The sequence below is a fragment of the Jaculus jaculus genome, chromosome 1 (assembly GCF_020740685.1).
Source record: "Jaculus jaculus isolate mJacJac1 chromosome 1, mJacJac1.mat.Y.cur, whole genome shotgun sequence".
Lineage (NCBI taxonomy): Eukaryota > Metazoa > Chordata > Mammalia > Rodentia > Dipodidae > Jaculus > Jaculus jaculus.
The window spans coordinates 31,355,631-31,383,450 of NC_059102.1; the positions used below are offsets into that span (position 1 = coordinate 31,355,631).

General features: G+C 42.9%; 2 protein-coding genes and 1 non-coding gene across 3 annotated transcripts; 1 reads left to right on the plus strand and 2 right to left on the minus strand.

Moving 5' to 3' along the window:
• Window position 1: 1 nt before the first annotated feature.
• On the plus strand, window positions 2-7,497 carry Atp5mk (ATP synthase membrane subunit k). The gene is made up of 4 exons (XM_004659382.2): window positions 2-137; window positions 2,805-2,900; window positions 2,991-3,083; window positions 7,391-7,497. The coding sequence occupies exons 2-3, from the start codon at window positions 2,814-2,816 to the stop codon at window positions 3,078-3,080; spliced, it is 177 nt and encodes a 58-aa protein (XP_004659439.1). The 5' UTR covers window positions 2-137; window positions 2,805-2,813; the 3' UTR covers window positions 3,081-3,083; window positions 7,391-7,497.
• Taf5 (TATA-box binding protein associated factor 5) lies at window positions 7,482-27,820 on the minus strand. The gene is made up of 11 exons (XM_004659383.2): window positions 27,237-27,820; window positions 23,446-23,683; window positions 19,669-19,984; window positions 18,349-18,512; window positions 18,110-18,245; window positions 15,978-16,098; window positions 13,179-13,308; window positions 10,614-10,778; window positions 9,862-10,039; window positions 9,550-9,727; window positions 7,482-8,534 (listed from the first exon to the last, which is right to left on the minus strand). Exons 1-11 carry the CDS (start codon window positions 27,811-27,813, stop codon window positions 8,317-8,319), a joined length of 2,421 nt encoding a protein of 806 aa, XP_004659440.1. The 5' UTR covers window positions 27,814-27,820; the 3' UTR covers window positions 7,482-8,316.
• LOC123457950 lies at window positions 19,429-19,534 on the minus strand. Its single transcript, XR_006635298.1, has one exon. It is a non-coding gene; the product is annotated as a small nucleolar RNA U13 (small nucleolar RNA).

The window sequence follows — 27,820 nt, forward strand, 5'->3', positions numbered from 1 at the left end:
CAATCGGCGCAGCTGGCTGAGTCGCCGCGGCTTGTGGGACGCGTGCGGGGGAGGTTTCTTCTTCCGTCCGGGCCGAGCCGCTAGCTGAGATCGTTGAAGGACGTCCATCGGCCGAGGAACTTGTGACTGGGACGAAGGTGGGCGAGCAGGGATTCCCGGACTCGGGCCTCCTGTTTGGGATTTGCCTAGCCGACTAGGATCTGACGGTCTCTGGGGACGGGAACTCTGCGAGATCTTCGCTTTGGGGCGCGGGAGAGCGGAGGGGATCGGGGAAGGATCGAAGGAAAACGAGGATCGGGGCCCAAGGGAGGAAGGTGGGACGCGGACTGCAACTGGAAAGACCCGGGGCACCGCACACAGACACGCCCGGCTCCCGAGGACCCTAATATTGCACTTTCCAGTGGCGGGGGGGATGAGAGCCGCCGCGAGGGGAGTCGCCCAAGGTCACCCAGTGACATCTCAGACGAGAACTCCGGTCTCTGATCCCATCTGTGACCGAACTCGCCCGTTTCGATCTGTGTGGTCACAGCGATTTGGTTTTCCACCGAGCTGGGGTCAGGAAGCTGGCAGCCAGGCCTCCCCTTTGCGGAGAGGCGGCCTTTATCAAAGCGAGAAGGAGCCTGACGACCCGGCTCCTGCAGCTCTCCAGACCCCGGGCGTGATAAGTGCTTAGATTTTAGTCTGGACGATTGGCAGGAAGGACTTTGCTTAGCGAGGCGGCCAGTGTTGGGAGCTGAAATGCAAGAGGCTGCTGTTTCTGGTCCCCGAACGGTTCTCACTCATCCTTGAGTCAGGCAGAATACCAATATCGAGGACCAGAGAATGTATCAAGGGCAATCGATCATTTTGGGTCGTAATGAAATGCTCATTTCACAGGCAGCCAGGCGTGGAGACTGGTTAGATTTAATAGTGGCCAATGGGGCTGGGAAGATGGCTCAGTGATTCAAAGAGCTTGCTTGCAAAGCCTGATAGTCAGGGATCGATTCCCTAGTACCCATAAAGCTACATGCACAAAGTGGCACTTGCATCTGGAGTTTGCAGTGGCAACAAGTCCTGCTGCACCTATTCTCTTTCCCTCACCCTTGCAAATAAATAAATAAAATATTTTTTTAAAAAAAGCAGTACTTAACAGAGATAGGCAGTTAGAGAGAGAGAGAAAAAGGGGTTGACAGGGCCTCCAGCCGCTCCAAACGAACTCCAGGCACATACACCCCCTCCCTGTGCATCTGGCTTATGTGGGTCCTTGGGAGTTGAACCCGGGTCCTTTGACTTTGCAAGCAAGTACCTCAACCACTAAGCCATCTCTCCAGCTCTCTAGTTTTATTTTTTATTTATTTATTTTTGGTTTTTCGAGGTAGGGTTTCACTCTAGCTCAGGCTCTCCTGTGATTCACTATGTAGTTTCAGGGTGGCCTCGAACTCACTGCGATACTCCTACCTCTGCCTCCGGAGTGCTGGGATTAAAGGCGTGCGCCACCACACCCAGCTTTTTAGTTTTAATTATTGACGATCCTCCACACTGACTTCCACAGAAGCCATATCACTTTACATTTCTACCAGGAGTGTAGTCCACATTTGTTTTCTGGTCGCTATTTCTTATTATAAAAGAAGTATATGTCTTTGTAAAATACAGACTTTACCCCCCTTGCAAGGTGTGTGTTCTCCAGCATTTCATCACATACAATTACTAAGTATTTAGCTTCTGTTTCCATTATTGTGGTGTTTTTTGCACTTTTGTGTGTGTTAAAATTACCAAGCTGGCCTTTTTAAGAAAGATAAGCTCAGTGGTAGAGTTGTGTGGCGTGCACAGGCCATGGGTTCCATCTCCAGTGATACAAAACAAATAGGCTTGGTCCCTACATTCAGGGAGCATTCAGGACAGATGAGGGTTTCTAATTTGGTAGGCCTATAATAGACCTGAGAATTTACATTTCCAGCAAGTTTTCAGTGATGTTGATGCTGCTAGTCTAGAGACCAGACTGAGAGCCCTCAATACACACTGTAATGTACAGAAATAGGATTTTTCTCACATTTAACACCACTTAGGGACCTCTTTCTATTGAAGTACACAACAGTCTGTACAATAGGAACCATCATTTACCAGTCTTGTGTTAGATTTCTAGCTTTTCTAGTTATTTTCATGAATAGCAGTTCACTGGGACCCAGGAACCATATGTTCACCTTGTGATGTTTCTATAAGGGTGAACTCCTGAGATGAAATGGACCAGCTACATAGAATACATGCATTATGTAATCTGATAGATATTCCAAATTGTACATATGGAAGGTATTCCAGCTTACACTCCAAGCAAGGAGAATGCAAAATCCCAGTTATTCTTACTTAATTTTATATGTGCTGGTTTGATAAATATTAGTCTGGTTTTCTATTTATTTATTTTTAAATATCAGTTCTGTTTTAAGTAACAGAATTGGTAACTGGGCAAGGAATCATAATTTGATTTATTTTCTTTTTTATTACTATTTTTATTTATTATGGGCAGAGAGTGAGTGAGAATAGGTGCACCAGGGCTTCTAGCCACTGCAAATTCCAGATGCATGTGCCACCATGTTTGACTCTCCAGATCCAACTTAAGCCAGATGCACAAAGGCAAGTGCAAGGTTGTACATGTCCACTAGGTGGCACAAGTATCTGGAGTTCAGCTATAGTGGCTGAGGCCCTGGTGCACCAATTTTCTCTTCCTGTCTCTTATTCGCTCTGTTTCTATCACTCTCTAAAGGTATTTTTTTTAAAATTTTTTTCTAAATTGCATCCAGGCTAATTCATTTTTTGTGTTGTTTTTTAAGATTGAAATCATGGCAGGTGCAGAATCTGATGCCCAATTCCAGTTCACTGGTATTAAGAAATATTTCAACTCTTACACTCTTACAGGTAGAATGAATGTAAGTATTATTTATACCTTTTAGCAGTTATATTTTAGAGTAATATCAATGGTACAGTGTCTTTGTTTACATTTTTCTTTTTTATCTCAGTGTGTACTGGCCACATATGGAGGTATTGCTTTGATGGTCTTATACTTCAAGTTAAGGTCTAAAAAAACTCCAGCTGTGAAAGCAACATAAATGGTAAGGAATTTAAGTTTGTAACTATTTCAATGTTAAGACTATTTGTTATTTATTTATCTTTGAGGTAGGGTCCTGCTCTAACTCAGGCTGAACTGGAATTCACTTAATCTCATGTAAATTCATGTAATCTCCCAACTCACTGCTATCCTTTACTTCTGCCTCCCAAGTGCTGGAGTTAAAGGCATAGTGGCACACACCTTTAATCCCGGGCCATGTTAGGGGTCTTATCTTGCTTTATGAAAGTACTGTCATTCTGAAATTTCTTGCTTACTAGAAAGAACACATTGGGTGTCGTTTGTAATCCCAGCAGTTAGGAAACAGGGACAGCAAGAATACAAATTTGAGTCTAACTTGGACTAAATAGCAAGACCCAGTCTAAATGAAAACAAAACCAAAGAAGCCCAGAAGAGTGGTTCATGCCTGTAATTGTTAGAGCACTAAGGAGGCTGAGCAATGATGAGTTCAAGACTTTCCTGGGCTATGCTGAGAACCCTGGCAGCCCTCCCAGCACCCTTGTAAAACTGGATGCAGGAAGATGCCTCTTTCTTTCTTTCTTTTTAAATTTCATTTATTTATTTCAGAGAGAGAAAGAAGCAGATAGAGAGAATAGGCATGCCAGGGCCTCCAGCCACTGTAAATGAAATCAGACACATGCACCACCTTGAACCTCTGGCTGATTTATTTATTTTGAGAGAGAGGCATATAGGAAGAAAGAGAATGGGCATGCCAAGGTCTCAAGCCATTGTAAATGAAATCAGACACATGCACCACCTTGAACCTCTGACTGATTTATTTATCATGAGAGTGAAAAAAAAGGCAGACAGGAAGAAAGAGAAAATGGGCACACCAGGGCCTTCAGGCACATGTGTCACCTTGTGCACCTGGCTTATGTGGGTTGTGGGAAATCAAACCTGGGTCCTTTGGCTTTGCAGGCAAATGCCTTAGCCAATAAGCCATCTCTCCAGCCAAAGATGCTTATTTCTGATCCCACTGTACCTATGGCAGTGAGTGGGAGATGGAGCCAGGAGAATCTGAAGCTCATAGGCCAACCAGATGTACAGAGAAGGCAGAAGAGACCTTGTCTCAAAGAAAAAGGAAAGGGGGAGGAGGGTGGAGAGATAGCTTAACAGTTAAGGCACTTGCCTGCAAAGCCTAAGGATCCACATTTGACTCTCCAGGTTCCACATATGCCAGACATACAAGGTGGCGCAAGTGTCTGGAGTTCTTTTATGACGGTTGGAGGCTTGGGCACATCAGTCCTTTCTCACTCTTACTCTTACTCTCATTCTCACATTTAAAAATTCTAGCCTGTTGGGCTTGCCTTAAAAAGGAAGGGGGCTGCTGGGGAGAGAGTGATTAATGCAGTTGCCTGAGAAGCCTAAGGAACCAGGTTCTACTCTTCATCCCAGACATGTAAGGTTACACATGTGCACAAGGTGGCACACTCATCTGTAGTTCGATTACAGTGGCTGGAGGCCCTGGCACACCAGTTTTTTCTCTTTTGCCCTCTCAAATTTAAAAAAAAAAAAAAAAAGGCCAGTCTTGCCTGAAAAAAAACGGGGGCTGGAAAGATGGCTTAGCAGTTAAGACACTTGCTAGCAAAGCTGAAGGACCCAGATTCAATTTGCCAGGACCCATGTAAGTCATATGTACATCATGGCGCAAGCATCTGGATAAAAATTCTGGTTTCAAAAAACATGGTTGGCCGGGCTTGGTGGCGCACGCCTTTAGTCCCAGCACTCGGGAGGCAGAGGTAGGAGGATCACCGTGAATTCAAGGCCACCCTGAGGCTACATGATGAATTCCAGGTCAGCCTGGGCTAGGGTGAGACCCTACCTCAAAAAGCCTAAAGAAAAAAAAATGATTGACGGTATAGCTTAGTAATGAAGAACTTGCCTAACCAAGAAAATTAAATTTTTTTTTAAAGAAAGGAAAGGATAAAAACCGGGCATGGTGGCGCACGCCTTTAATCCCTGCACTTGGGAGGCAGAGGTAGGAGGATCGCCATGAGTTTGAGGCCACCTTGAGTGAATTCCGGGTCAACCTGGGCTAGAGTGAGACCCTACCTTGAAAAAACAAAGCAACAAAAAAAAGATAAAAACACCAAGGTTGTCTTGTGACTTCCACACATATGCCCATACATACACACACAATTTTTAAAAAGCCAATTAATGGCACACACACCTTTAATCCCAGCACTTGAGGAGGTTGAAATAGTCACCATAACTTTGAGCTCAGTCTGAGCTAGAGTGAACCCCTGCTTTAAAAAAGAAAAGGTACAAGCCAGGTGTGGTGGCGCACACCTTTAATCCCAGCACTCAGGAGGCAGAGGTAGGAGGATCGCCATGAGTTCGAGGCCACCGGTACAACAAGGACTAGCGAGATGGCTTAATAGTTAAGGCACTCGCCTGTGAAGCCTAAGATTCTCCAGGTAAGCCAGATGCACATAGTGGCACATGCATCTGTAGTTTGTTTGCAGTGGCTAAAGGCCCTGGTGTGCCCATTCTTACTCTCTCTCTGTCTCTAATAGATAAATAAAAATATTTTGTTTCTCTTCAGATTAAATAAATCTTTCTCCCTTTACTTTAAAAAAAACAAAAGGTACAACAAATGCTTTCAAGCGTGAAGTATTGTATGTACCAAAGTTTTCTTAAGCTAAATGCCTTCCCAAAGGATTTTAGGTCTATACTATGCTGCTATCTTTTACTTTGACTGATGTAAAGTATTTCTTTGGTTAAATTGACCTTGTATAAAAACAACTGGGGCTAGGCGTGGTGGCATACACCTTTAATCCCAGCACTTGGGAGGCAGAGGTAGGCGGTACACTGTGAGTTTAAGAAAAAACAAACAAAAAAAAATTGGGCTGGAGAGATGACCCAGGTTCAATTTTCTAGTATCCACATTGTCCTTATCTTACAATTTGGTAACTTTTTGGTTTATCCAGGTAGGGTCTCACTCTAGCCCAGGCTGAATTCACTATGGAGACTCAGGGTAGCCTCGAACTCTTGGCGAATCCTCCTACCTCAGCCTCCCAAGTGCTGGGATTAAAGGTGTGCACCACCACGCCCAGCTTTGGTAACTTTTTTATAAGTACTCTATGTAATTTTTTTTTTGACACAAGCCCAACAGACTGGCCTTTAAAAAAAAAAAAATGCAAAGAGTGAGAGAGTATGAGAGAGAATTGGTGCACCAGGGACTCCAGCCACCGCAACTGAACTCCAGACACGTGAGACCCCTTGTGTGACCTTGCGTGCTTGCATCACTGTGCATCTGGCTTACACGGGACCTGGAGAGTCAAACATGAGTCCTTAGGGTTCACAGGCAAGTGCCTTAACCACTAAGCCATCTCTCTCCAGCCCTAATTTTTTCTTTTTCAATCAAGGTCTTTCGATGTAGCCCAAAGTGGCCTCAAACTTATGGCAGTTCCTCTGCCGTAGCCTGCAAAGTGCTGGGATTACAGGTGTATGCCACCATGTCCAGCCCTACACACACATACCCTGTCCAACAAAAAGATTTTGTGTGTGATATTGGAAACACTATAAACCCAAGGTCTTGTGAAGGCTAGGGCAATACTTTGCCATTGAGCTATAGTCCTAACCAACTTGTATTATATAGAATTGCAAAATTTCACTGAATACTAATTTCTTCCTAAGTCACCACAAGATATTCTTATATCCCCCGCCACACACCTGAAACCCCTTTTCTATGTATTCTGTGGTGTTCACAGGTGATATGTAGAAAACCAAAATCCAGCTCATCTAATGCAGGTTTCTTTCACAGATAATTTTTGTTCTGATCTTAAGAACTTTTAAATCATAAATCTTAATTATACGGGACTATAGTCCAGAATGCAGTAGTCCACAGTTTATTCCTAACAATCAGTATATTGCTGTTTCCCATATAAGGGAACTCCTAACATTGGGAGTATGGTACCATTCCCATGAAAATGGAAAACCAGGTCTTAAAAACCTAGTAACAGATATCGAACTGTCTTTTTATTAGGCAGGGTCTCCCCGTAGCTCAGGCTGACCTGGAACTCACTATGTTGTCACAGAGTGGCCTCAAACTCATGGAGATCCTCCTACTTCTGCTTCCCAGAGTGCTGGGACTAAAAGTGGGCACCACCACACCCACCTTTGTTTTCTGCTACTTTAAATATTGCTTTCTTTTAATCTGAGGGGTGCTCTTTATTTTTTTTATCTTACTCCTTTTCAGAATCTGATGGATTTGCATTCATGGTAATGACTGCATGTCTTAAAAGTGGAATAGAACACATTTGTCTCAACCTGTTTTTGCTTTGTTTATAGGATTCGTATATGTTTGACTTCATCTGTTAAGTTCCCCTGCCTGGAGAAGCTAATGTCAATTCATCATGTAATACTCAATTTGTACAATAAATTATGAACCTGGAAAAGCTGGTTGTCTTTATTTACAAGATATCAAAAATATAAAACTGTACAAAATGCAACAAAGGCAAAAACTGGCAGTGGCTTGGTCTAAATCTTTTAAGTTTTCCAAAGCAAGGCTCAGTACTGGAGGTAAGCAACTGAAATGTCTGTCTGACTTCAAGTGTACCAGGCTGCACGTAGCCACGTTAGCTGAAGTAGAATACGGCATCTAAACAACTCCACCTGGTTTATAGTGTTGGGGGCACTCAGAGCTCAAAAGGTTTAAACTGAGATGTTAGCTGATGGTTGTGACTTCCTTGTTAAGGAACTGTGGTTCTCCCTACCCAGTTACATACATTCCACTAATCATGGGTCAGGAAAAACACATTAGTGGGTCACTTAACATAATATTTGAGTGCCATACAGTTTCTTCATTTTTACAGCAGAAACATACATGCTCGTAGAATTCTTCAGTTGAAACTCAACAGAGTATATTTCTTAATTTGAATCTTGAAGCAGGATGAATATTTTTAAATCAAATTGATTTTTTTCTAAACATAATAAATTAAAATAGCATTTGAACAGAAAATGCATAGTTTCCACACAATCCAAAGCACCAAAATGTCCCCTCCACGAACATAATACCTCTTATTCAACTAACGGAAATTAGTTAAATGTGGTTGCTATAGAAACGTGGAACAGTCCTGTTCAGATTTTCCAAGCAGCATACTTCCAGATCCATATACAAAAACATTCTTTGTAGCTTAAATACTAATCACTGAGGTATTTGCTTTTAGTCTCCCTTTTCAAACAGTAGCTTCCAGAAGGTCTTCAATATCAATGATTTATTGCGGACTGTAAGCTCCTGCAGCTAGAACCAAGTTTCTTCGAGTAAAATGGAGGTGTACAACTGGTGTTGATTTGGTCATATATGTACCCAATAATAACTCTTGTGAATTCTCAGGTAGATTTATATGCCCAGTGGCTGTAGTAAAGTCATCAGTCTCTAAATCTTCAAAGGCTTTGATGGCATCCCATAACCGGACTGTATTATCCATTGAACCTAAGAGGAAGTCAAAGGAAACCATTAATTGTCTATCACATTGAAAACCTGGCACTTTGTCCTGCAAAGTGTATTTGCTGTATATTTCTGATGAAAATTACCCCTTAATAACTTAGGTGGGGGGAGGTGGCTCACTGCATAAAATACTGGTCAGGCAAGTGTGATTACCTGAGTTCAAACACCCACACCCCTTTGTAAAAAGCCAGAGTTGGGCTATGGAAATGGCTTAGCAGTTAAAGCTACTTACAAAGCCTGAAAGCCTAGGTTCAATTATCCAGTACCCACATAAAAGCCAGATGCACGAAGTGGTGCATGCATCTGAAGTTCCTTTGTCGTGGCAAAGGGCTCTGGCAGCATGCACTTTCTCCTCCCTCCCTCCCCACCAATGTGTGTCTCAAATTATTTTTTTAAAAAGCCAGAAGCTAGCCGAATGTGGTGGTACACGCCTTTGTGTGTGTGTGTGTGTGTGTATTTTTATTTATTTATTTGAGAGTGACAGAGAGAAAGAGGCAGTTAGGGAGAGAGAGAATGGGCACACCAGGGTCTCCAGCCTGCGTGCGCCCCCTTGTGCATCTGGCTTATGTGGGTACTGGGGAACTGAGCCTCGAACCGGGGTCCTTAGGCTTCTCAGGCAAGCGCTTAACCTCTAAGCCATCTCTCCAGCCCGGTACACGCCTTTTAATCCCAGCACTCAGGTGGTAGAGATAGGCTAACCTGAGACTACACTGAATTCCAGGTCAACCTGAACTAGAGTGAGACCCTACCTCGAAAAAAAAAAAAGCCAGAAGCTGTGGCAGACTTGTCTATTCCTAGCATGCCTATAGTGAGGTGGGAGGCAGACAGAATTTCCCGTATGTTCATGAACCAGCTAGCCTAGCAGGGGAGCAGTGAACAATGGCATCTTTATTCAAATGAGGTGGAAGGTAAGAATGCCTCCTGAGTCACCCTCTGACCTACACACACTCCACTGCATGCACATACCCCGCCCCACTCACATACACAAATTGTAATTTACCTGATGCCAAAATTTCACCATCTCTACTAAACCTAAGCGAACAGACTGTATCAGTGTGGCCTTTCAACTCTCCAACCATCAGACCATGCCCAATGTCCCAAAGGAGTACTCTGCCATCTGTTGCTCCTGTAGCCAGGAATCTCCCATTGGGAGAAAATGTCAAGGAATGAATTGGTCCCTAGAAAAGTCCGCAGAAAAGACAGATTAAGGAAACAAGACCTCAGTAGAATTTTAGTTTAGTGGTTAAAATGTGTACTGGTTAAGTCTCTATCTTGATAACATTTTTGCTGGAACAATGAAGTCGTAGAATACCTTGTGTCCAGTGAAGATCCTTACACAGTTGCCATTCAGGACATCCCAGAGCCGCACAGTTCTATCTGCAGAGCCCGTAGCAACGTAATTTGAATTTGGATGGAATCTAGTACAATTCACATCAGCAAGATGGCCAGCAAATATTCTTAAAGGCTGGTAGTGGTCTGTAGCCCAAAGCCTTTTTTAAGTAAATAAAAACCAAGAAATAATAGTTAACTAAAATACTAAAAATACACAAGATAGATATATCTAAGTGAAAGTTAATTCCAAATAGATTCTCCTCACTAGCCAGCTGAAGGAAAGATGAAAAAAATGGGCTAATATTTGTCTTTCTAGTCTGATATAGCCTAAGGTTGGCCTCAAATTCAATACGCTGTAGACCCACCTTCTTCCCCCTCCTAATCAAAAACACTCCAAGCCCCTAGTCTTGCTATCACATAGTTTCTGACCTGAGCTGTACCAACTTGAACTTCTAAGGAGAAGACAGAAAATATAAAGGCGGAAAACAAGGATAAACAGTTTTGAGGAAGTAGGAAGTATGTTATAAAATAAAGCCAGAGTTGTGTAGACATAATTGGAGATAAATATTCTCATCCCAAATTCATTTTCAAATTAGAGCTAAAAAGGCTGATTTTCTCAAAAAGCTGACCCCTAAATAGCAAGTAAAAATGAGGTTAGTTGGAACTTGTGATTACCAACAAGAGCCTGTTTTTCTGTGAGTAGACCCAATCGTAAGGTCCTGGGGTTCTTACCGAGCTACTCGGTCATGGCCTCCTGATACAAAGTAATACCCATGTGGAGAGAACTGTGTGTCCCATACTGGGTAGTTGTGTCCTTTATATCCCACCAAGCAAGTGAATGTCTGAAGGCTCCACAATCTCACAGTTCCATCCTCTGAAGAGGAAAGCAGATAGTTCCTAAGGAGAAGAGATGATGTATTTAATTCCCAGAGTTTCTCATATTTTAACATTAAATGTAGCTACGAGGGGCTGGAGAGATGGTTAAACAATTAAGGAGCTTGCCAGCAAAGCCAAAGGAGCTGGGTTCAATTCCCCAGTACCCATGTAAAACCAACTGCACAAGGTGGTGCATACATCCAGAATTCATTTGCAGTGGCTAGAAACCCATTCTTTCTCTCTCTCTCTCCCCTCTCTCTCTGAAATAAATAAATAAAAATACTTAAAAATAAATAAATGTAGCTAGGAGGTTACATCTCATGTGTGTGTGTGCCCGTGCATGTGCACACATGCAGGCATGCACACTTTGTATTGGAGATTAAACCCAGGACCTTCCACATGCTAACCAGTCTACCACTGAGCTACATCCCCAGCTCCCTAACTTTGAGTTTACAATAGGTACCAAGAGCTAAAAGTATTAAACTAATGTTGAAACAAAATGTTAATCCTAACAATACATCACCTGAGCATATACTAAAGTTCAATTAGAAAAAATAAGAAGACTTGAGCTGGAGAGATGGCTAAACGGTTAAGACACTTGCCTGTGGAGCCTAAGGACCCATGTAAAGCCAGATGCACAGGTGGTGCTTTCATTTAGAGTTCGTTTGCAGTGGCTAGAAGCCCTGGCGTACCCATTCTCTACCTGCCCCCCCCCCTAGTAAATAAATAATAAATAAATAAAAGACTCATGTTACAAAAGGAAAACTAACAGGCTTGTTTTTTTGTTTTTTTTTTTTTTTTTGAGGTAGGGTCTGGCTCTATCTGGCCCAGCTGACCTGGAATCACTAAGTAGTCTCAGGATGACAGGTGACCTCAACTAGTAGTGACTCTCCTACCTCTCTGCCCCTCGTTCTCAAGGTGTCATAAATATAATGAAAACTTGGATGGAGTGAACATTACTAACCAAGTAGAACATAGATGACAATGTGGATGCAAAATATCCTCTACTTAACAGAATGTCACAGATTATGAAAAAGCAGCTAATACCTAAATATAAGGTAATACTCTCAAATTCTATGAGTAAAGGGAAGAAAAACCTAAAATAACAATTTCAAAACAAGGTCTTAAGAAAATCCTTTCTGAGCCAAGCGCCGCATGTTCTCCCTCATATGTGGATCCTAGCTACAGATGATTGGGCTTCTGCGTGAGAAGGAAAATACTTAGTAGCAGAGGCCAGTAAGTTAAAAAGGAGATATAAAGGGAAGAGAAAGGAAGGGAGGAGGGTACTTAATAGGTTGGTATTGTATATATGTAAGTACAATGATTGAGATGGGGAGGTAATATGATGGAGAATGGAATTTCAAAGGGGAAAGTGCAGGGGAGGAGAGCATTACCATGGGATATTTTTTATAATCATGGAAAATGTTGATAAAAATTTTTATAAAGGGTAGAGAAAGGAAGGGAGGAGGATACTTAATAGGTTGATATTGTATATATGTAATTACAATGATTGTAATGGGGAGGTAATATGATGGAGAATGGAATTTCAAATGGGAAAGTGTGGGGGTGGGGAGGGAGGGAATTACCATGGGATATATTTTATAATCATGGAAAATGTTAATAAAAATTAAAAAAAAATTTTTTTTTAAATCCTTTTTGAGGGAAGTACTAACTACCAACCTTTCTCCTGATTCTCCAAGTGGATAACTAAGATAATTAAGAGCCTATTTTTAACTTAGCCAGCCCACATATTAGAAAAAAGAAAATCTTGCAATCAAAACAAGGTCTTGCTACATTGCTCATGCTAGCCTTGAACTTATGATTCTCCTGCCTTATCTTCCAAATTATCTGGAGTTACGGGTACACACCACCACATGCAGTTCTTTTGATTATGGCATAATACTGCCTCTGATAGCTGTTATGCCATTAATATCAGGAATGGGCCTTAAATTCTATGAAGTACCACAAGAACAATGTGGGGACTCAAGCAATTCAACTCCCTATCTCAGACTTATATAAAACCAAAACTAAATTTTGAAACCAGGACTGCATCTTGATCCTGTTGAATTCAGACATAAATTTCTTCTTATGTATCAGTTTTACAAGCAAACTAGCAAAAAGGCAAAACTCTTAAAGACACTAAATGAAACCTTTAATCACAGCAATCAAGAGACAGAGATAGGAGGATTCTGTGAGTTCAAGGCCACCCTGAGAGTACCAAGTGAATTCCAGGTCGGCCTAGGCAAAAGTGAGACCCTGCCTTGAAAAAACAAAAATAAAAATAAAAAATACTAAATGGTAGGCAACCATGAGGTTTCTCTACCAAAATTTTTTACAGACCTGCATTGTATTTCTAGATGTTAACTTTGTCATATAACCTTAATACTGTACATCAATACTTAATTTTCGTTGGCATTTTACCTATCAGGACTGAAGCTGGCTCCATAGACAGGCCCACTGTGACCATACAAAATCTTCAACTCACTTGCAGTTTTCTCATCCATGATCCTTTCTAAGACATCATCTGATTCTTTGTCTATAAGGCTAAGATCTAAAAAGGTCCAGAAATATTATTTTAGGTGCATTCATCAAAACATTTAAAGGCAATCCCATCACAGTTCAAGACAGGCACTACCACTTCAACATTTCTTCTCTGTACCCACCTGTGTTAATGCCTCTAAATCTGTAATACATCCCAGGGTGTAGAAGGAAATGAGGTTCCACAATAGTCCACCTGCTAGAATACTCAGCTCTCCAGTACTACAACCAGGACTGAATCTCAGGTTTGTCCACAATGCTACAGTGTTTATTGGAAAACACACATACACAAAACAACAGGACTTGGGTGGTAGCTCAGGTGCAGAGTGCTTGCCTGTCATGTGCAAAAACTCTTGAGTACAATCCCAACACTGTATAAACCTTTTATTTTTCTTTTCTTTTTTAAAAATTTTTTTGAGGTAGGGCCTCGCTTTAGCCCAGGCGGACCTGGAATTCACTCTGTAGTCTCGGGTGGCCTCAAACTCATGGCAATCCTCCTACCTCTGCCTCCCAAGTGCTGGGATTAAAGGTGTGTGTCATCACGCTGAGCTCTGTATAAATCTTGTATGGTGGCGAACACCTGTAATTCCATCACTGAGGTGGCAGAGGCAGAAGGTTCAAGAGTTCAAGGTCAGTCTCAGTCTCTGCTATATTGCAGGTTTGAGGCCACCCTAGGATACCTAACACCCTGACTCAAAAAAAAAAAAAAAAAAAAAAAGCAGGCTGGAAAGATGGCTCAGTGGTTAAGGAGCTTGCCTGCAATGCCTGAGAACCCAGCTTTGATTCTGCAGTATGCACATAAAGCCAAATGCACAGCAGTGCACACATTTGGAGTTCGTTTTCAAATGGCTGGAGGCCTTAGTGTGCCCATTCTCTCTGTCTCTGGTCTATTTCTCTGCTTGAAATCAGACTTTTCTTTGGGGGGGAGGCCTCAAGGTAGGGTTTCACTCTAGCCCAGGCTGACCTGGAATTCACTCTGTAGTCTCAGAGTAGCCTCGAACTCACTGTGATCCTCCTACCTCTGCCTCTCGAAGGCTGGGATTAAAGGCGTGCACTACCACACCTGGCTAAGAATATTTTTTAAATAAATAAAAAAGTTTAAAAAAAAAAAGCCTGGAAGCAGAATGCTGAGGCTGGAAAAATTGCTCAGTAGTTAAGACACTTGCCTGCAAAGCCTCAGGACTTGAGTTTGACTCCCAGTACCCACATAAAGCCAGATGCACAAAGTGGTGCATATGTCTAGAATTTGCTTGCAGGGGCTACAGGCCCTGGTGCGCCCATTCTATCTGCCTCTTTCTCTCGCCCACTCTTAAATAAATAAATATTTAACAAAAAAGAAAGAAACAAATCTTAAAATTACCTGCACATGATTGGGCCCCACGGAGGGAGGAATTCAACAGACCACACCCTCCCTCAGGATCTACTAACAGTTAATGAGCACTGGGGGAGGAAGTGTTATTTTCTTCAGTGGCATTGCCACTGGTAAATAACCTCTCACCCATGCTCCTTGAAGAACCCTAACTAAACTCATTGTCTCTCACACAACTATAAAAACGCTAAAACAATTTAGGATTCCAGTTTCCAGATCCCCTCCTCCTAAGAAGGCTGTTTTTCTGCCTCTTTCACTTTAGATAAACTGTTCTACTTTATCTTTTCTGCTTTTTCATTTTTCTTTTTCGAGGTAGGGTCTCACTCTGGTCCAGGCTGACCTGAATTAACTATGTAGTCTCAGGGTGGCCTTGAACTCTCGGTGATCCTCCCACCTCTAATTCCCAAGTGCTGGGATTAAAGGCGTGCGCCACCACGCCCAGCCTGTTTCTGCTTTTGAAAGAAATTAAATGTACTCTTCAGATAACATTGCTAATAAAAAGAACTTTAAAACAAAATCATAACCTTATTGTTTTTGTGTCTTTATTTTTATTTTTGGAGACAGGGTCTCCCTCTACAGATCAGGCTGGGCTGGAACTTAAAGTAATCCTCCCTCCCATCTCAGCCTTCTTAAGCCATTTTTTATGGCTGAAACAATTATTCTCACTCAACTTAAGGCCTATCACTAGTTAAATTTTTTTTAATTTACAGGCCAATAATAATAAGATGTTGAAGGGTTTTTACTTTAAATTAGAGTTTTCTAGCCTAGCTGGGCATGGTGGTACACGCCTTTAATCCCAGCACTTGGGAAGCAGAGGTAGGAGGATCACCATGAGTTCAAGGCCACCTTGAGACTACATAGTAAATTCCAGGTCAGCCTGGGCTAGTGCAGACCCTACCTCAAAAAAATCAAAGAGTTTTCTAACCTAACCCATTTTCTATATGAGAAAACTGAGGGCTACAGAACAAACCCAATTGAGCATCCCAGCGTCCTCACTGCCACGGTAGGCCTCGTTCACTTTTGGAACTGTTATCTTGTTTGTTTTATTTTTTGTGACAGTCTGGCAAAGTTATATAGACTGGCCTTGAACTCACTCTGTGGCCCAAGTGGGCCCTGAACTCTCAGTCCTCCTGCCTCATTCTCCCAAGGAGCTAGGATTACAGGTCTGTGCCATCAGGCCCAGCAGGCAATGTTCCCTTGAGTTAAAGTGAAATTAGTTCTGGAAGGATCACAACCTCCTGCCTATATTTCATGGAATCAAGATTAATGTGGACAAAGTTTAAGAAGTTTACACCAACAGTCACCTCAGTTACCTGATGCTTGTTTGACACTACGAAGCTTTTTGGGTGTCACCGACCACACTCTGACAGTTGAATCTGCAAAACCTCCAGCAATTAAACTAGAGTCATCAGTGACATCCACTGCGGTAAGGCCCTGCCAGTTTAATTCAAAACAAAAAAGAAGTGGTTACACTAAGTAATACTGCTGCAAGAGAAATTACAATCACGTCTCAGAGAATTCACAAAGATGGCTATTCTTTCCATATAAAAGATCATTTGAGATTACATTTCCCAATCAAACGTACTATTTGAAGGCACATGCTTCAAGGGCATGGTGTGATATCATCTGTTTTTCACCCTTCATATTTGAATTATGTGATAAGCAGAGAACATTAATCATTTTTGTACTCTGATATATCCCTATTCAGTTTCTCAGAAGGAGTCAATTGGGATACATAGAATTCATAACAATAATAAAAAGTTTGGCTGATGGGCTGGAGAGATGGCTTAGCGGTTAAGCGCTTGCCTGTGAAGCCTAAGGACCCTGGTTCGAGGCTCGGTTCCCCAGGTCCCACTTTAGCCAGATGCACAAGGGGGCGCACGCGTCTGGAGTTCGTTTGCAGAGGCTGGAAGCCCTGGCGCGCCCATTCTCTCTCTCTCCCTCTATCTGTCTTTCTCTCTGTGTCTGTCGCTCTCAAATAAATAAATTAAAAAAAAAAAAAAGTTTGGCTGATGGGAGATGGCTTAGTGGTCTTGTAAAGCTTAATAGCCTGGGTTCAATTCCCCAGTACCCACATAAAGACAGGTAACAAAGTGGTGTATGTATCTGGAGTTCATTTACAGAGACAGGAGGTCTTACAGTGCCCATACTCTCTCTGTGTCTGTCTTTCTCTATCTCTCTCTCAAATAAATGAATAAATAATTTTTTAAATGAAAAAAAAATTAAGGCTGGAGAAATGGCTTAGCAGTAAAGGTGCTTCCCTGCAAAACGTAATGACCCTGGTTCAATTCCCCAGTACTCACTTAAAACCAGATGCACAAAGCCAATGGCACACGCATCTGGAGTTTGCCACAGCTAAAAGCCCTGGTGTGTCATTCTGTCTCTGTCTGCAAATAATTAATTTTAAAAAATAAAAATAAGGGCTGGAGGGATGGCTTAGTGGTTAAAGCACTTGCCTGTGAAGCCTAAGTACACAGGTTCGATTCCCCAGGACTCACATAAGCACATGGAGTTGGTTTGTAGTGGCTGGAGGCCCTGGTACACTCATTTTCTCTCTGCCTCTTTCTTTGTGTGTGTGTGTGTCTCTATTAAATATTTTTTTAGAGATTTTTTTTGTTTTATTTTTATTTATTTATTTGAGAGAGAGAGAGAAAGGCAGGCAGGCACAGAGAGAGAGAGAGAGAGAGAGAGAGAGAGAGAGAGAGAGAGGGAGGGAGGGAGGGAGGGAGGGAGGGTGGGGGGGAGGGAGGATGGGCGCGCAAGGGCCTCCAGCCACTGTAAATGAACTCCAAATGCACACCCCCTTGTGCATCTGGCTAATGTGGGTCCTGGGGAATCCAGCCTTGAACCAGGGTCCACAGACTTCACCGGCAAGCACTTAACCACTAAGCCATCTCTCCAGCCCCCCTATTAAATATTTTTTAAAATAAAAAACTAAATTAAAAGTTTACATTGAGGGCTGGAGGGATGGCTAAGTGGTTAAGATGCTTGCCTGCAAAGCTGAAAAACCGGGATTCAATCCCTAGTACGCATGTAAAGCCAGATGTACAAGGTGGGACACGCAGCATCTGGAGTTCATTTACAGTGGCTATAGGCCCTGGTGTGCCCATTTTCTACCTGCCTCGTTCTTGCTCTCTCTCAAATAAGTTAACAAAGTTTACATTGAACACTTAAATTCAAGAGGTAAACCAGACAAACTTTCTCAGAGGCTAGCAGAATTCCAATCAATAAAGCAAGGGTCAAGTATAACCAAGATTTTGGTACACACACATTACTAATGGTCTTTTAAATGCAACTCTAATCTGCATTAATTCTCCTGTTTTTAAACTTTACCAAGAGCTTAAACAAAACTCCTTTTGTGTTAATACATTTAAGTTTCTCTTAATGGTAAGTCACCATTTTTGCCTGACTCTCCAAGCAAAAAATGCCCAGTTATTTTACTAACCTGGTAAGCATTGAGGAATGTATAGAAACAAATGGAGGGTAAGCAGTCTGGCCCAAGGCGGACTCGTTTGGTGGTTTCTTTCATATTCATTATCTTATCCAACTTGTCTGAATCTTTTAACTCAGGGAGAGGGATCCTATGAGAGAAAACAGACTAAAATTACTGCAAATATTGATGAATTTCAACCCTTCATCACACATCCTTCATCTCTATACAAGGTTCTGAGGTTCCTTTCACACCTGTTTTGAGGTGGGGCATTGGGATCTTGTTTTTTGCTTTTAGATCCAATGCTGTCTTTTTTAGGCTTCTTTTTTTTGGGTTTTCCTTCTTCGTTTTCTCCTTCTTCATCCTCATCATCCAAAGGCACCTCAATTTCTGGTTCTTTTAATAAACCAAAGAATACCTGAAAGTCAAAACAACCATCACTTTTTAAATTCATTTTTGTTCATGAATACACCCTTTGCAAATCTTGACAGGATCAGTCACAATACAACATAACGTATACGGTGAAGCAGTACACCAATCTCAATAGCAAATTCCTCCTTTTCCCTTGGCAGCAGAACCTGATTTGAATAGAGCAGCAATGTGCTTGTTTAAATCATTTCTGCTCTCAAGGCTCTCTTGCAGCTACAAATGGCTATATAACATAACATGGAACAGAAGATGCACCCAGAAATACAGTGCATGTGGTTTTAATTAAAAACAAAACAGGCTGGGGCGATGGGTTAGCGGTTAGTCTGCCTGCAAAGCCAAAGGATCCTGGTTTGACTCTCCAGAACCCACGTAAGCCAGATGTACAAGGGGGCGCACACATCTGGAGTTCATTTGCAGCGGTTAAAGGCCCTGGCATGCCCATTAAAAAAATAAAAATAAAACTGCTGGGTTTGGTGGAGCATGCCTTTAATCCCAGCATTCAGGAGGCAGAGATAGGAGGGTTGCCCTGAGACTATACGGTGCATTCCAGGTCAGCCTGAGCTAGAGTGAGACCCTACCTCAAAAGAGAGAGAGAGAGAGAGAGAGTCCCCCAGCAAGCCTGACTTCCCAGATTCCCTTCCAGAATGCAGCTGTAATGCTAGAGCACAGCCAAGACAGCCATATTTTAAACATGGGCTAGAAAGCAGAAGGTGGGGTCACTGCCATATGGTGGAACTATTAGGCCCGCCCTCGACAACTTTCTCGAGAGGACATTCGTGTGAGGAAAAGCCCCTTACTTCTTTCAGCTATTCAGCTTCTGTAGTCAGGGTTCTCTTAAATATAACCACTCGCAGATCCTCAGATATATTAGTCATAGTTAGAACATTAAAAAAATTGGTTTTTCACATCAGATGGGTAATGCGCTGACGTTGTAACAAAGGTTTGTGGGAGACACCTATCACACAAGTGCGTGGACACCCAAACATCACGCTTATCAATCAATCAAAGGATCAGATCACCAAATATTAAATACAGTGTAAAAACCGTTCCCAAGCTAGCTTGTAAGAAAAATGTACACATTAAGTAGATAGAAATGCTAGTTTTTCACAATCTATAGTATATAGTTCTTACGTTTATGCCCATACCTTTGATTTGTTTGCCTCTCGTTTAGCCTCTCCTGCCAAACTTCCCACCATCGCATCTATCTGTTGCTTACTACGCGGCATCCCATCAAAGATGTCAATGTAGAGGTGCTCCTGAACTATGTTCCATATCTGATTGTTCTGTTTCTCCTGAAGATGCCTCTTCAAGAGTTGGTACGAGTCACGAGAAATACGCAGAACAAATTTACTTGTTCGAAAATCCAACATGGTTTCATTCCCTTTCATGTGTTCCTTTTTGGTAAGACTAGATAATACTCGTAGGTCATCCTGGTAATAACATTCCTGATCTCCATGGAACCTGTTTCAGTGATTTTAAAAAGTCATTCAATGTAATCATTAAGATTCTGCCTCTCCCCAACATTTATAAACCATCCCAGAATATTTTCAGTGTAGTACTATGAAAAATTCTAACCTAAGCTGTACCTCATGTCGAAATGACTATTAATTCAGTTTATGAGTTCACTCTTAAAATGATCCATTTCTCTAATGAAATGTATCATAAACATTTCAAGAGGAAATTCTAAAACAGAATATAGTAAATGAAACATTTCATTTGAATGCAACATAAGCTATTCATCATTGGTAGATATCTCTTTTGAATGCCATCTTTAGTAAATATTTGAAAATGTTAGAACCTTTATCTTACTGAATTTTTTCTGTTGTCTTTTGTAGCCCAGGCTGGTCTCCAACTTACTATAGAGCAGAGATTAGCCTTGACTTCCTGATCCTCCTGTATCTACCTCCTATGTGCTCAGATTACAAGTGTGTGCCACCTAATCTGACTAAAACTCCACCTTTTAAAAGCTTTTATTATAGAAAATGTACCGATCACAGCCTCACAAATAATCAGTACACAGATTCTCAGAAGCCCAAACATTTTAATGACTTCCTATATTCTCAATATCAGACACATTTATTAAATATCAGTATTTTCATATGATTATTAAGAACAAATATTGGTACCAAACAATGGGTAATTCCATTTTCTATTACCAAAGGCAATTAAATAAAGCCTTCAGCCTTGGTGACAGCTCATAAATTTACTTAATAATTTATTAATATATATACTTTTACAAGTCTTAGCTTTCCTAAAAAAGTAAAATTAAAGGACCTTTATTCACAGGGACAAACAGAAGGTGGGGGTCAGAATAATTTGGCTGACCAGTGTTGGAGGCTACCTAGTAGTTCTGAACAGGAATGACATGCTTCCTTCTCTGAGGCCATTTGCAATGTGCAGAGACATTTCCAGTTGTCACGTCAATGGTGGGGTCGGAGGGAGAGGTAGGATAGTGGATGTTCTAAGATATGCAGATAGTCCCAATTACTAACCTTCCCAAAATGCAGTGGCATCTCTAATGAAAGAAATTGGACTAAATTGTGTTAGCAGAAATAAAGAGACATAGGCTCACTGCTTGAACACTTGATAGTCTGGAGAGACTGGAGGAAGGTAACATTGATAATATCAGCCAACAGGTCTGGGATGACCTCCACTGAACCTAGAAAAGCCTGGAAGAGAACTGGTTTTGTGGAGAGGGGCACAATTCGTTTGAATATGCCTTTGACTCATTTAAGAGGCAATACTCCATTAAAGACCACTCAATAATTTGCAAAACTGGTTAACCAACAGTTACTCTGTTCTCTTGCCCCCACTGTAAGAGCTCAAAGGAGAGACAGACATTAGAGCTACATATTGGAGTTATGTTCAATATTGAGGGATATGGATGGAATTATCTAGAGAAGAGTAAATGAAGAGGGCTAACCCTAAGCCTTGAGGAACTCCAACATTGAGCCAAGTGTAAGATATATAAAAACAAAGGTAGAGGAGTAGGAAGAAAACCAGGAGAAGCCAAGGGACAGCAGTTTTGAGTTGCTTGAATGAGACCTCTTCAGTGACAGCAACGGAATTTGAAGCCAGGTCTTGGTCAGGATTACACCGACAGTGGTGATAAAGAACAGAGCTCTTGGACCATACTATTCATTCATTACACTAGATACCTAAGGGAAGATACAGAAAGTAAAATGTTTCCTAGCTCAGTTTTCTTTCTTTTTTTAGAGGCCAGTAATACAACTAATCTAAAATGTATAAATTGCAGGACATGGTGGCGCACGCCTTTTAATTCCTGCACTTGGGAGGCAGAGGTAGGAAGATCGCTATGAGTTCAAAGCCAGCCTGGGACTACAGAGTGAGTTCCAGGTCAGCCTGGGCTACAGTGAGACCCTACCTTGAAACCCCCCCCAAAAAAATTAATTAAAAAAATAAAAGGGAGCTGGAGAGATGGCTCAGTGGTTAAGGTGCTTGCCTGCAAAACCTAATGACTCAGGTTCAATTCCCCAGTGCCCACATAAAGCCAGATGCACAGTGGTGCATGCATCTGGAGCTTGCAGCATCTGGAGGCCCTAGCATGGCCACTCATTCTCTCTCCCTCTTTCTTTGCTTTATTTATTATTAAAAAATAAATAAGTGCCAGGTGTGGTGGCACACACCTTTAATCCCAGCACTTGGAAGGCATAAGGAGGAGGATCACCATGAGTTCGAGGCCACCCTGAGATTACATAGTGAATTCCACGTCAGCCTGAACTAGAGAGAGACCCTACCTTGAAAAACCAAAATAATAATAATAATAACAATAATACCAGATACATATCCTTAAAAATGCATATTCAGGAACAGATGTGGTGGCCCATGCCTGCAATCTGAGCACTTGGGAGGCAGAAGCAGGATTGTCACAAGTTCTGGGCCAGCCAGGACTACACAATGAGACCCTGTCTCAGGAAGAAAGGGAAGAGGAGAGGGAAAAAGACTGTCTCCAGGGGAAAAAAAGTATGTACATTCAATAATAAAATGGTCCCCAATGACTTCTATAGCAAAGATGCCTCACTGCCCCCAGATACCCCCTTTTTCTCCTCCACAACACAGTACTTATTTATAAGTGGGAAACGGAGACATTCAAGGAAAGGCCAGGCTTCCTACCCTTTAGTTCAGTATGGCTACTGACCCAAAAAATTCTAAAAAGTGTGCCCTCTTCTCTGACTGCAACATGGGTATGACTGCTCAGAACTAGAGGCAGTCTTGTGCCTGCCACACAGTGGCAGAAAGCTACAGGACAAGGGTGACAGAACAAGACAGAGGGAGCCTCCCGAAGTGAGGGCTCTCCTGAACTTCCCACATTTATGAGGAAAAAAATGAACTTTCGTTATATTTAGGCTTGTTGTTTGGGTTTTCGACACTCAATATAATTTTATCTAAGCTTCCCATTGCTCTTAGCAAAAACTAGCTTTATTTACACCATCATTGAATATTCAATGACTCAGTCAAGCCTAATCTAATCAATACAATTCCCTATTGTTCCTGTGAACACCGGCAAGAACCTGCCTATTGCTCCAGCCCCTGGCCAATCCCCTGACTTCTACTTCAGAGTTGTACCTCATCCCAACCCATTCCCTGCTCCAACTACTGTGACCTTTTTGTCTCTGAAACTACCATGGTCCCTTCCTCCCACAGAGCTTTCAAACACGTTTTCCTCTTCTCCTCATCTGGTTAATGCCTTCCCAATTTTCGGACTCCATCACAAGCATGACTTCCTCTGGGAGCCCTCCTTCACTTCTCCACTGGACCACACACCCCATTTTAGGTTCACAGAGCTCCAGGTACCTCTCTTTCACAAAGTGCTTTCTGAGTTGCAGCCTTACATTTGTGTGGTTACAGATGTGTGTGTATACATTCATATATACATAAAATATAGGTTAAAATTCACATACTTCTCAAAGAATGATTTTGCTTCATTTTCATGTTGATTATAAACTAGCTCCAAGTACATGTGTACAAACAGAGGATAAAAGAGTTGGGACAATTCTGCTCGATGGCAGTCCAAGGAACATTCAATGAAGTGCTTCAGTCCACTATAGTATTCTTCATACATTGTGGGGTCTCCTTGTTGGTTGTAGGCCGACAAGACAGCACTGACATCTGGCTGGTCTTCCACAGCTACACTTCCAACTGTTCAAAAGATGAATGACAACTTTTAAGAAAAGGATATGATAGACCACATGACTATGGTTGTTTGCTGAGGTGCAGAGGCGAGCTCTTTCTTAGTGTGTCCCTTTCTTCTCAACCTCTCTTCCCCAACATTCACAAAATCTTTTAGCATTTGTTCCAGTCACTCAAGTCAAAAGCCCTTGTTTGTTCACATCTTAATTTTCAAATCAATAAAAGGGGATGAGGAGCTGGGTGTGGTGGCACAGGTCTTTAATCCCAGCACTCGGGAGGCAGAGGCAAGAGGAATGCCATTGAGTTCAAGGCCACCCTGAGATTACATAGTTAATTCCAGGTCAGCCTGGGCCAGAGAGAGACCCTACCTCGAAAAAAAAGGGGGGACAGGACAAGGAGATAGCTCAGTGTATAAGAGTGTGTGCTTTGCAAGCAAGAGGACCTGAGTACACCCACAGAAAAAGTTGAGTATGGGGCTAGGAAGCTGACTCGGTGGTTAAGGCACTTGTCTACAAAGCCAAAGGTCCTGGGTTTGATTCCCCAGTACCCATGTAAAGCCATGTAAATGCACAAGGTGGCACATGCATCTGCAATGTCTGCAGTGCCTAGTGGCCCTGATGTGCCCATTCTTTTTCTCTCTCCACATATATGTGTGTATGTGTACATATATGTACATGTATATGTTGAGTGTGCCTGCACCTGTCTGTAACTCTGGCAATGAGGGGAGGTGTAGACAAGAGTATAGATGGGGCTCTCTGGTCAGCCAGTCTAACTGCCAAACAAGAGCTCCAGGTTCAGTGAGAGACTCTGTCTCAGTAAAACAGAACAAAAGAATAACATCTGGCATCATCCTCTGGCCTCTGTGTGCATGCATACAGCAGTGCACAGCTGCACACATCATGCATAAACCACACACACACCAAAAAAAAAAAAAACTCAATGAGAAAAAGGTCCAATACTTTTCTTTGAACCACTTTAACGACAAGCTGTATAAAAGATGCTATGTGCAGGGTTGTGCAGCGCAGAGGTACAAACGTGCTCCTCACGCACAACAGCCTAATTTCCATCCACAGCACCACCAAAAAAAAAAGGTAATGTACATATCAAACAATTATTTTCTCAATGCTCATTGCCAATAGCATACCCCACTAAGCCATACCCTAGAAACTTTCCTAGCTCTCCTAGCCTTCATATGTAGTTATTAGTCACCCCATATAAAATATCAGCATGTTAGGGGTGGAAGGAACATAGCTGTTATATTTCCAGAAGATAAATAATTATAACTTAATCATATATGCTTAAAGCCATTTCTATAATCATTTCAAGACAGAAAGCCTGAGCATTTATGTGTAATATAGCAATGTGAAATACTAACATATCTGCCAATCAAATCAGAATTTGGATGTCAAAAGTTTTCATAAGCAGAAATTATATAAATTATACTTTTTTGTTGCTATTGTTGATTTGAGGCAGGGTCTTATTCTAGCACAGGCTGACCTAGAACTCACTCTATACTCCCAGGCTGGCCTTGAACTCTTAGCAATCCTCCTACCTCTGCCACCCCAGTGCTAGGATTAAAGGCTTGCACTACCACATCCAGCTAGAAGTTACAGTTTTTACTACAAAACGTTCTAATTTTGTGTCATTGTCTCTTTCCATCCTTTTGGTTTCTCAGTTATGATCTAAAAATAAGCCAAGTTTCTGAAAAGACAAGACATGTTAGTAAATGATACAATTCATCTTATAGTCCACTCATAAAATGCATATGCAGAAGATTCCTCTCAATCATATTTTTCACACATTTCTTTTTTGTAAATGTGTGCTCATGTGTGTACATGAGTATATGTGTGTGTACATGCATGTAGAGACCAGAATACAATCCAAAGGTGTCATCCTCAGGTACACTATCCACCTTTTTATGAGGCAGGGTCTTTCAAGGGCCTGGAGCTCACCAATTTGGCTAGACTTGCTGGCCAACATGTCCCAGGGATCCTCATGTCTCACATCCCCAGCACTGAGATTACAGGCACATGCCACCACACCTGGCATTTACGTGTATTCTGGGAACAGAATTCAGGGCTGCATGATTGCAAGGCAAACGCTTTACTGACTGAGGTCTCCCTCCAGGCTTTTTTTACACATCCTAAGGAGCAGTCATGTCCCTAGACCAGGAAGCCACTTCACCAGCCCTTTTCAAGCATTTTTATGGTTACTTTTTCACCCAAGACAGGGTCTCACTGTATTGTCCAGACTGGCTTTACCTTGCTGTAATCCTCCTGCTTATCTTCAAGTGCTGAGATTACAGGCATGTGCCTTTGCACTAACCTTTCACACATCTATCTATGGATGACAACACCATGTCTTCAAACTTCTGGCAATGCTGCAAAGATTAGGACTCACATATACAGATTAATGTGACTTGAGCCACCATACTGGGTAGTTGAAGTCAACACTTACTGATCATCTCTGAGAACTTAAATTGAGTATGAAGTTTCTTGCATGGGCTTTGTAACAATAGTTTCTGCTAAAATAAAAGGTGAAGGTCAGGTGTTGGGGATGGGTCCAGAGACAAAACTTTTCAGTACTAGTCACTTAACACAGGTTATAAGTTAGCCTCATAATAGCCTACTTAATATAGAGGGGAAATTTTAGCCTTACAAAAATGACCTCAACAGGCACCACAAAGGTAAAGGCAACAGAATCAAAAAGGTCTGCCCCACATCTATTCGAAAACGTTGGGTTTTCAGTCTCCCAATACATCAATACTCCTTAAAAAGGCCCTATGGCAGATTCCCAGGTTCTACTGTGAGGCGAGTGTAATCCTGACGTCTGTCTAATCAGCCCAGAAATTTGCACGCTCCAAAAATCCTTAACACCAGCAGGGCATGGTGTGGCTCACGACTATAATCCTAACACTAGGGATGCAGAGGCAGGATAACAGTGAGTTCAAGGTCAGCTTGGTTTATATAGTGAGTTCAGGACAGGCTGAGATATAGAGTAAGATCCTGTTTCAAAAAACAAACAATAAAAACAAAACAAACAAAAAAAACACGTAAAACTGATGATACGTAGCACTGATGATACACAGTCCGCATTTTGAAAACCACGGTTACAGTATGTTCCATCACTCCCTGCCTGTGCGGTCCAAAGCAAGTCTTCTGGCTTTGCTCAAGAAATCTGTTTTCTCGCCTCTAAAGCCGAGCCAATGTCTACCTCACTGTGAAAGGCATGGTTTACAAAGTACGGAAGTGTGTCAATATTTTTAGTGCCAATGGGATCCTGCACAAGGCTCAAAATCCCAAAGAGGCAAGGCACCAAAAAGCCCAAGGTCCCCGCCTCTCCGCGCCCGGCTCTGCTCAGCGTCTGGCTGGAACTGACAGCTCGGAAGAGGGTTTGACTGCGCAGCCGGCGCACTGGAGAAAGGGGCGGGCATGTGGCCCTAGAAGGCGGGCCCAGGAAATTCAAAACAAGCCCGCAGAGGTGCAGGCCCGCCAGCCCCAGCCTTCCCGGCTGCTTCCCCCTTCGTAGCCGACGTTACTTCCCCGGGACCCCCGCGACTCACCTTTGCCTGGAGCCGCTGGAGCTGCGGCTGAGCCCGAGAAGCCCGTGGCCACCGACGCGCCGGTGCCCGGAGGCTCGGGGACCGCCGAGCCGGGGACCGAAGCGGTGACCCGACTGAGAAGCGCGCTGGCCGCCTCCGCGCCGACACCGTCCACCTCGCCCGGAGCTCCAGCACCTGCCCCGGCTTCCTCCAGCAGCCGGGCCTCCCGGCGCAGCGCCTCCTCGGCCTCGCGGAGGTTGCTCTGCCGTAGGAACTGCAGCACAGCCAGCAGTGTCTGTCGGTCGTGGGAAGCGCCGGGCTCCGCGGCGGCGGCGGTAGCGGCAGCGGCGGGCACCGGAGCCGCCCCCGCCGGGGCAGCGGCAGACACAGCCACCACGGGCTTGGGAGTCCCGCCATCCCCGCCGGCCGACGACGACGCCGCCACCGTCCCGCCGCCGCCGCCGTTGGGGCCGTTGTTGGGAGTGCCGCCGCTCCCCTCGCTCGCGCCGTCGCCGGACTGCGGAGGTAGCAGCGTCGGCGGTCCCTCCGGCTCCAGCTTGACCGCCACCTCCGTCTGCTCCTCCGCCAGCGCCGCCATCTTGCGG